Raw genomic sequence first — 10,022 nt, 5'->3', positions numbered from 1 at the left:
CTGGGTAAATGTCGCCGGTCATTCCTTCCTCCGGGAAAGCAACGGCAGACAATCATTTCAAGCCCATTTTCCCAGAATTGCCCTGGCATATGCCATAGCGTGGCAACCATGGACACTGTTTTGCCTTTTGTGTATGTGTCACCGTATGTGTACTAGATGCCGCTGACAGAGGCGGGCCAGCAGCGCTACACAGCAGCATGCTTTTGCTTTTGCATGACAGCAGAGATGGTTACCAGCCATATTGTACCATCAACCATACCATAAATTGGTAATAAGATGGTAATAAGATGGGCATGGTTACCTGTCCTTTTGCACTGCCCCATTTGGGGCTGTCATAAGTGCCCCTGGCCGAGCAGCCAGGGGCGCAAAAGCAAAAATTGGGAATGACTACCTGAGTCAATCCCTCCTTTTTGGTATCTAAAAATAGAATCAGTCCTGCCTAGATTATGGGCAAGTGTACTAGAGAACCACTGTATCATAGAACCAGAGAGCACAGCCGCTCTGTGTCTGATCCTGCATAAATTCTGAGCTGTATGCTATTCACAGGGGGTTCTCCTGCAACAACACTACCTCTTCATTCCGTTCTTACCCCAGCCTTCCTGGGCTACCATACCATTGTCCCCCCACTTGTGTGATGAAGTAATAAAGAATGCAGGAATAAGACACAGTGACTTGTTTGTGAGAAATGACTGGAAGGAAGCCTCCAGCTGCAATGATAGTCCAGGCAGGACATTAAGGAGTGTGGATGAAGGAGCCCATCATCCCTCTGCTAGTCCAGGGGCAATTGAATCTTTTATTTACAATGAAGGGTGGGGGCTGATGGAGCTCAGCCCCCTGTTGCAATGATGAGGACGGTTACCAGCCATATTGTACCATCAGCCATCAAAAATTAGGGACAGGCGCCCTTGATCGACCTTACTGATACTAGTCGGCATGGTTACCAGCCCTTTTGCACTGCCCCATATGCCAAGAGGCTGATGATGAGGATGGATTTCCATCTTATTGTACCGTCAGCCATCAATAGCGTGGGGGGAGCAAGGATGTTGGTGTTGAGTGCTGCACCATCGCGTCTATCTGCAGCATTCAGTAAAGATAGGGTGACATGTAAAAGAGTCAACAGAGGATTGTTTTCACTTCTGGTGGTGGGTGGGGTGTGTGCGCAAATTGCCGAACTATGCCCTGACCCACCGCAGACACTGTGTTTGACCCTAGAAGCATTTGGAGCTCATCCAAGAATGCAAATACTTTTCGGAGACAGCAGGAACTGTGGGATAGCTTGCGTCCTCCTTCCCCCCTCCCTCCATGAGCGTCCATTATATTCTTTGGCTTTCCGTTACGCTCGTCACGCAGCTGCGTGCTGAGTCTGTGCTATACCGTCTGTCCGTAGATTTCTGAAAAATACTTTGGACCAGGCGTAAAATTACAGTAATTACCCTAATTAGATGCAGGAGTCTCCGAGCGAGATCACCCTGAGGAGGGTCACTGAAGGAGATAGAGAGTGCATGCTGTGTGAAAGCTAGCACGAACCAGGGCCCGATGCAGCCGTGCTCGGGGAGGCACTGCTCCCTGAGTTCCTCATGAAAGCCTTGCACGGAAAACTCTGCTACCACGGAGCACCCAATAAGGCAGCTCTCCCCAGGAACCTCCTGCTGATGCTTTTCGATTAACGCAAGGAGAGCTTCGTGGAGATCTCCAAGGATGATTTCTGTTCTATCCCCATATCTAGAGAGCCCTCCTTTTCACACAGTTCAGATTCCTGTTATATTAAGAATAAAAGTTAACATGGTTACAGCACTTACCGACTGCTCCTTCCCCTGATTCAGGGTCCGGGTTAATGGCCGGGGAGGGTTGTTGGGGGATCTCCGTGACGGTGATGAATAGATCCTGGCTGTCGGGGAAACCAGCGTTGTGGCGCTGTCGCCTGCCTCGTCCTCCACAAGCCCTTCCTCATCTTCCCCGTCCGCGAACATCACCGAGGAACTGGCCGTCGACACTGTCCCATCGTCAGAGTCCACAGTCACTGGTGGGGCAGTGGTGTCAGGCTCCGTAGCGTCCGTTTGCCGCTTTGATTTTTTGGTAGCCTTGTCTGGGGTCCTTGGTTTTCACGCGGCGATGCGTTGCATGACGGCTGTATCCTCTGTCTGGATCATGGCTTTGGAGACCTTCTCGTAGGTCTTTGCATTCCGTTTGTTGGAGCGCAGCTCCGAAAGCACAGACTCCTCGCCCCACACACCGATCAGATCCAAGAGTTCCCGGTCAGTCTATGCCGGGTCCCTCTTTCTATTCAGAGATTACATGAACTCCTCTGCTGGAGAGCTCTGTATTGCTGCCGGTGCTGCTGAGCTCGCCCCGATGTCCAACCACAAAAATGAGATTCTAACTGTCCAGACAGGAAAAGGAATTCAAATTTTCCCGGGTCCTTTCCTGTGTGGCTGGTCAGAGCATCGAAGCTCGGACTGCTGTCCAGAGCGTCAACAGAGTGGTGCACTGTGGGATAGCTCCCGGAGCTACTAAGTTCGATTTGCATCCACACCAAGCCTAATTCGAGCTAGCCATGTCGAATTTAGCGTTACTCCACCTGTCGGGGTGGAGTACCAAATTCGAACTAAAGAGCCCTCTAGTTCGAATTAAATGGCTTCCTAGTGTGGACGGTTGAGCGGTTAGTTCGAATTAACGCTGCTAAATTCGAATTAAAGTCCTAGTGTAGACCAGGCCTAAAGCTGGTAACTATAACAACCTTGCAAAACTTATGTATGTATAAAAATAAATATACAATTAAATAAAATGTTATAGCTATAACTGACTATGTACTCTAATTATTTCTAGAGTCACAATAAACACAGCATATTGCCTTATCCCCTAAATAAAATCCTGCTGGTTTTCATTTTCTAAGTATATGGGGGGACAGGCAGGTGATACCCTTTGTACCAGCCCCATGGGAACATGCCTGGAGACTGGTCAACACTGGGAGGGGACAGTTTCTGCTGCAAGGTCACTGTCAGGAACAGAGATTCCCTCCAGCCTGAGCCGGGACAGGGCAGATTGTCAGAGGAGCTGCGTTTTTACCCTCTTCTTTGTAACCAGGATAGAAATAAGGGTGGAGCGTCCCTGAGAAGGTGTCAGTGAAAGTGAAGAGATGGGACCTGTCAGTCACATTGTAAAACGAGACCTCGCCCCCCTCATAGTCCAGGAAAACCCCCACCCGGCTGGGGCTGACGCTCACAGAGAGGGGGGTCCTGGGGGAGGAGGTGCAGGCCTCGTATTTCCCATCCCTCAGCCACACAGCCCAGTGTCCATTCCCAGGAGTGAGTCTGACCTTCCCTGTCCTGATCACAGATTCCCTACAAACCCCCACAGTCCAATTCGTTTTGTCTCCCACCTCCACCTCCCAGTAAAACCTCCCGCCTGTGAATCTGTTTGCGCCCAGGACAGTGGGATAAGTATTAAATCTCTCAGGGTTGTCAGGCAGATCCTGTCGTCTTTCATCGTATGTCACAGTTTTCTGATCCTCAGAGAGAACGAGGTTGGGATGAGCCGTGTTGGGATCCAGAGTCACGTCCACTGGGGAGAGAGTCACAGAGTCAGTGCTGGGGGCAGGGGCTGGTCACTGGGATCAAAGGGAAATTAACCCGCGTCCCCGTTAATCGCTGTGACCTGGGGTTCTTCACCCTTAAGGGGAGTCAGAAGCTCAGCTAATGCTGGGGAGAGGGGGCGGGGGGGGGTCAGGTTGAGGGAGGAGTGGGGAGCAGGAGTGGAAGGGAAGGAAGGGGGAGAGCTCCAGGGGGCAGTAGGGGGGCATGAGGCTGGCACCAAGGAATCAGAGGAGGAAGACAGGGTGGGGGCCAGGGGATGGGACAGGGCAAAAGGTGAGGGGTGGGGTGGTTGCCAGGGTGATGGGGGAAACAGAGGGGCGGGCACCAGAGGGGAGGGGCAGGTGTGAGGGGGTGGGGTCACAGGGAGAGAAATGGGGGTGGGTGCAGGGATGGAGCGGCCACAGGGGGAGGGTGTGTTGAGAGGGCTGGGGGGTGCGTAGCAGCAGGGGACCAGGGATGAGGGCAGGTGCCATGGGGCTGGGAGGAGGGGCGTAGTGAGGGGTAGCAGAGTGGGGAGGGGCTGGCCCAAGCTGAGGAAGGGGACGGGTGCTAGGGAGGCAGAGGGGGAAGGCAGGCCGCAGGCACAGAGTTGGTGAGGGGAGGAAAAGGGCAGGTGCCAGGCTCAGGCTGGGGTGGGGCAGGAGTTGTGGGGGCAGCACAGAATGGGACAGGCAGGTGCTGTGGAGCTGCGGGGGGGAGGGGTGGGTGCCAGGGGGACATTACAGTGAGGCCTAGAGGCCACTCAGGCCAGTTCCCCCTTGTGCCAGGCACTGCACAGACAGAGGGGGATCTTCACCTGTGACTGAGGGGCACAGATCCCAGTGACTGCCAGTAGGACGTGGGCTCCTGGATAGCACATTGGGCTGCAGCTCAGGGCCTAAGTCCCTGGTTTCAGCTCCACCGTGATGCACAAACTTCCCGATGAACCAACTCACTTGGTGCCAAAGTTTGTACAGTAATAGTTCCCTCGGCCTGTTTCTCCCCCTGGCCATGACCATGGCTGCCTCCTCCAGGCGCCTGGATGCCTGTTCCCCTGCCTGGGCCCCAGCGAGATCCACAGACTGGGGGCAGAGAGGTGTCCAGCCATCCCAGGCCCAGTTTGGTAGGTGAGCTCAAGGGCTCGCTCGGATTGAGACCCTCAGACAAGGCCACACACAACAGCTGGTGGGGAAGGGCTTCCCTCGGAAACTTTAGCTCAGTGGCTACAGCATTCCCCTCGGATGTGGGGGCTCTCGGTTTAAGCTCCCCCTCTGCCCAAGGGGGAGGAGGGATTGGAATAGGGCTCTGCCGCTCTCAGGAGAGAGCTCTAACCGCTAGGCTATGCTGACGTGGGGGGCTCCTGCACCCTCCCCTGTTGAGGACTGTCCATGGTGAATAAATAATTAAAGGGCCATTGGAGCAGGGGGCTGGACCCTGGCTCTCCCACCTCGCAGGGGGGTGCTCTAACCACCCAGCTGTAGAGCCAGTCGCATACTCACTCTCTCTGGCCCAATCACAGGTGCTGACTCCGTGGGTGCTCCGGGGCTAGAGCACCCTCAGAAATTAAAAAAAAAAAAGTGGGTGCTCACCAGCCACCCTCCAATCAGCTGTTCGGTGGGCCCTGCTGATCAGCTGTTTGGCAGGGGGTGGGAGGAGATGGGGGAGGGGGCAGAGTGGGGGCAGGAAGGAGTGGAGCAAGGGTGGGGCCTTGGGGGAAGGGGCAGAGTGGGGCCTCGGGGCAGGAGTGGAGCATCCACCCACAAAAAGAAGAAAGTCGGCACCTTTGCCCAATGACCTTTAGTTACTCAATCCATAGTGGAACAGGTTCAACAGAGGAGAGAGTCTGTTCTGAGACTTCCTATCTCAGAGGTTCTCATCCTCTGAGTGGGGCCCCAAAGTGGGTCCCAACCCCATTTTAATGGGGCACCAGGGATGGCTTAGACCTGCTTGGGCCCGGGGCTGAAGCTCGAGCCCCACCCCCCCAGGGCCGAAGCCGAAGCCTGAGGGATTCCGCCGTGGGCAGTGGGGCTCAGGTTACAGGCCCCTGCTTGGGTCTGAAGCCCTTGGGTTTCAGCTTCGCTCCCCACCGAGGAGCGGAGCTCAGGAAGGCTTTGGCTTCCCCCCAAGGTGGCAGGGTTGGGTGGGCTCAGGCTTCGGGCCAAGCTCTGCAGGTCGTGCAGCAATTTTTGTTGTCAGAAGGGGATTGTAATGAAGTTTTTTATGTTTGGCACGAGTTGTGTGTTACCTTTATTTTTCTGGTCATCGTTTATGCCTCATCATTACTATGTTCAATTAAAATCTATTTTGTTGTGGCAAATAAATTTGTTTTTATCTAATCCAGTGTGTTTGAATTGAAGATTTTTGGAAACTCCCTTTGGGATAACAAGATTCATGCATATCATTTCTAGTAATAAATTGACAGACTTTAGATTGGCAAGCTTCTACTATCCAGGAGAAGACAGACATTTCCGGGGAAAATGTGGGCCTGGGAGTGTGCTGGGATTACCCTGAGGTATAATTCAGGCTGGTAAGAGCCTCGGGGTGACTGGCCGACGGCAGGGACACCCAGACCAAGGTCTCTGTGCACAGTCCTGACTGGATGCTATAGCAGCAAAGCAGCGTAAAGGGGGGCACAGCTAGTCACTAGTCTAGATTGTACCCGCTTTACGTCCGGGGTGGCAGGTTTGTAGAAATGTAGGGAATGCCCCCAAACTCCCCCCACATAAACACCTGCCTAAGGCTCTGGGAGGGAGTGTGGGTGCAGGTTCTGGGCTGGGGTATGGGGTGAGGGATGCAGGCGCTGGGATGGTGTTTGGGGGGTGCCGGAGGAATTTTGCAGGTGGGAGGGGATGGGGGGGATGGAGGACGCTTACCTGAGGCACTCCTCCCCCCGCCCCCACAGGATCTCCTGGCCGCCGCGATCAGCGGTTCTGCAGTGTGCAGGAGGACATGGGGGGAGGAGCGGGGACAGGGAGCGCTCAGCGGAGAAGGTGGAACTGGGCAGGAAGAGGTGGGCCGGGGTGGGAGATTGGTGGAAGGGATGGAATGGGGGCTGGGCATGGGGTGAAGTGGGGCTTGAGCACCCCCAGGGATGGACACCCCCTCCCTTCCCGCTCAGTGTAGGGCAGTGGTTCCCAAACTGGGGTTCACGAACCCCTGGGGGTTCACGAAGCATTATAGGGGGCTCTTGGGGGAAAAAATCCCTAATGGTTGACAGAGCTGTCCATAGATCACTCCGGGTAGCATGGGGCAAGCAGCCCGGAGCCCCTGGACTTTCAAGAGTTAAGCAGATCAAAGCAAGCATATCTATCACTCAGGGGCGGCTGTAAGTATTTTGCCGCCCCAAGCCCAGCAGCAGGCTGCCTTCAGCGGCTTGCCTGCGGGAGGTCCCCGGTCCCGCAGATTCAGCGGCTTGCCTGCGGGAGGTCCCCGGTCCCGCAGATTCAGCGGCTTGCCTGCGGGAGGTCCCCGGTCCCGCAGATTCAGCGGCTGCCTGCGGGAGGTCTGCCGAAGCCGCGGGAGCAGCAGACCCTCCGCAGGCATGCCGCCGAAGGCAACTTGCCTGATGCCCTTGCAGCAACTGGCAGAGCGCCCCCCGCGGCTTGCCGCCCCAGACACGCACTTGGCGTGCTGGGGCCTGGAGCCGCCCCTGATCACACTGAGGAGATTTAAACTTTAAGACTCCTTATAAGAAATGAAAAGGGAGGTGGATATTTTTTGCTGTTTTTAAAATAAACAGGCAGCTAATATTGTTTTTAAAATTATTATGAAGAACAAGTTTAAGCTTTGTTGTAACGTGCGTTGTTTGCCTGGACTGCTCAAGACCTGAATGCTTGTGTAGGAGGAACTCTGGGCTGGCTTCTTAAATACCTTCCTGCTGTTTCACATCTGATACTCCTTGATGAAACATAGGAGCCTCGTCTTATAACAGGCTTATTCAAAGTGATACAAGCTATGAAAGTGAGATCTTGGAAGAGTGTTGCCGTTTTCATAATGTAATAAAAATACTGTAATGATAAATAATAATAAAAAATAAATAGCGTGTAATAAAATGTGTTTTTATGACATGCTTATATTTCCAAGATCACTACTTTTTATAAATTATACTCAGGTAAAGGAGAAAATCCCTGGAAATATTCATTTTTAGGAGGGGGTTCGTGAGACTTGACATTTTAGTGACAGGGGTTCACAGGTTGTTAAAGTTTGGGAACCACTGGTGTAGGGGGATACTCTGGCGTGCAAGGAGCCACTGGGCTAGTGGCAGAACAGGGCTGGGGGCTTAGGGGAAGGAGCGGAGCGTCCCAGCCCTGTCCTTTCCACCCCTTAGTAAGGACGCTGGGCCCGGTGTGGGGCGCACCGGTAAGTCCCACCTTCACCCCTGGCTATGGTGCTGCAATGTGTGCGCACATCCACTGGGCTCTGATCCCTGCCGGAGCTGCCAGCCTCTCCCAGCCTGCACCAACACATACCCATGGTCAGGCTGGGTGCAAACACCCACAGCTCAGCCACTGCTGCGAGGCAGAAAAGCTGCTGCGTGGCTCCATTTGTGGAAACTGGGTTGGGAAAAAACAGGAGTAGTTGTGGCACCTTGGAGACTAACCAACTTATTTGAGCATAAGGGGAGTGTCACAAGCTGTGCGCCCCCTCCCCCGTTACTGCGGGCAGCCCTCCCTGCGCGCCCCCCCACCCAGCTCACCTCCACTCCACCTCCTCGCCTGAGGGGACTTTTAGGCTCCCCCAACCACTAGGCACCCTAGGCGGCCGCCTAGTTTGCCTAAATGGTTGCACTGGCCCTGCTGCAAAGGTGACACTGGGGGCAGCGTTCCCTCACCGATCAGCCCTTTCCCAAAGGGATCATGTCCCTGCTCTGCAGCAAACCTGGGTGTTGTCTGCCCCCTTCCATCTGCCCCCGGCAGCACTGCTATTTCCAGCCTACTGAATGTCACAGGGAAAGGAGCAGAGAGCTCCCAGGGGAGGTGGGTCTCACCATAGAGAAAATACCAGCGGTATGTACAGTACCTGCGTAGATCTGGGCGCTTCTCCACCCTGCAACCAAACACAGACAGAGGGTGAGAACGCCCCTGGACACAGACACACTGAGCAGGAGACAATGTCACACAAAGGTCATACTGGGGGGAATGGAACTTACTGAGCTCAGCCTGGAGTTTGTCTGAAAATTAAACAGAGAAATGAGTCAGTGTCACATTATTGTGCAGAAGAGAAGCAAGTGAAAAAGACCTTAAAGCAAGGAAGCCCCCTGGGCAACAAAGGAAGAAATACAGAATTACAGCCCAGTGAGCCTTTCTTCAACACCTGGTAAACTGGTTCGAATCAATAACTAAAATCGAATTCTAAAACAGTGATATGGGCATGAGAGTCTAACCTCTCACCAGCCGAGCTTCTGCAAAGGAAAATGATGTCTCGTTAAATCTATCTGAATTCTTTGAGCATGCCAATAAAATAGCGGTCAAAGGAGAACCCTCTGGAATGGGTTTGTCTTTGCAATGTTGTTGTAGCCACGTTGGGTCTAGGACAGGGGTCTTAAACTCAAATGACCACGAGGGCCACATGAGGACTAGTGCATTGACCCGAGGGCCGCATCACTGACACCTCCCCCTTGCTGCCTCTGGCTCTGCCCCCACTCCACCCCTTTCATTAGGCTCCGCCTCTTCCTACCCCTTCCCCAAAGTCCCCACCCCAATGCTGCCCCAGGGGGTGCAGAAAGGATGCAGGGTGCGGCGGGAGCTCAGGGCAGGGAGTTGGGTGCAGGAGGGGTGTGGGGTGTGGCAGGGGGCTCAGGGCAGGGAGTTGGGTGCAGGAGGGGTGTTGGGTGTGGTGGGGGCTCAGGGCAGGGAGTTGGGTGCAGGAGGGGTGTGGGGTGCGGCAGGGAGTCGGGTGCAGGAGAGGTGTGGGGTGCGGCAGGGAGTCGGGTGCAGGAGGGGTGTGGTGGGGGCTCAGGGCAGGGAGTTGGGTTCAGCAGGGGTGCAGGGTGCAGCAGGTGGCTCAGGGCAGGGAGTGCAGGAGGGGTGCAGGGTGCAGCAGGTGGCTCAGGGCAGGGGGTGCAGGAGGGGTGCGGGATGCGCCAGGGGGTCAGGGCAGGGGGTGCAGGAGGGGTTCAGGGTGCAGCAGGTGGCTCAGGGCAGGGGGTACAGGAGGGGTGTGGGGTGCGGCAGGGGGCTCAGGGCAGGGAGCTGGGTGCTGGAGGGGTTCAGGGTGCAAGTTCCAGCCTGGCACCACTTACCTAGAGCGGCTCCAGGGTGGCAGCAGTGCGCGCCAGGGCCAGGACAGGCTCCCTGCCTGCCTGCCCTGGCCCCTGGCCCCCATCCCCACCCCGCTCCGTTCCAGGAAGCAGCTGGAACCGTGTCCCTGCAGCCCTGGGGGAGGGGGAGGGGCTCAGGGTTCTGTGCATCTGCTGCTCTTGCTGCTCCTCTAGGTACCTCCCACGAAGCT

General features: G+C 55.2%; 1 protein-coding gene across 1 annotated transcript in view; it reads right to left on the bottom strand.

Annotated features, from left to right (window-relative positions):
• Window positions 1–2,742: 2,742 nt before the first annotated feature.
• LOC120393515 (butyrophilin subfamily 1 member A1-like) overlaps window positions 2,743–10,022 on the bottom strand; it is a 29,779-nt gene continuing 22,499 nt past the window's right edge. Inside the window, exons 6-8 of the mRNA XM_039518112.1 lie at window positions 8,722–8,742; window positions 8,592–8,618; window positions 2,743–3,561 (exon numbers count right to left, since the gene is read on the bottom strand). Of these exons, the coding sequence (XP_039374046.1) occupies window positions 2,999–3,561; window positions 8,592–8,618; window positions 8,722–8,742 (611 nt within the window). The 3' untranslated portion in view covers window positions 2,743–2,998. The remainder of the gene's footprint in view (window positions 3,562–8,591; window positions 8,619–8,721; window positions 8,743–10,022) is intronic.

Source organism: Mauremys reevesii, unplaced genomic scaffold (assembly GCF_016161935.1).
Source record: "Mauremys reevesii isolate NIE-2019 unplaced genomic scaffold, ASM1616193v1 Contig21, whole genome shotgun sequence".
Classification (NCBI taxonomy): domain Eukaryota; kingdom Metazoa; phylum Chordata; order Testudines; family Geoemydidae; genus Mauremys; species Mauremys reevesii.
This window is presented reverse-complemented; position numbering and strand designations above follow the sequence as displayed.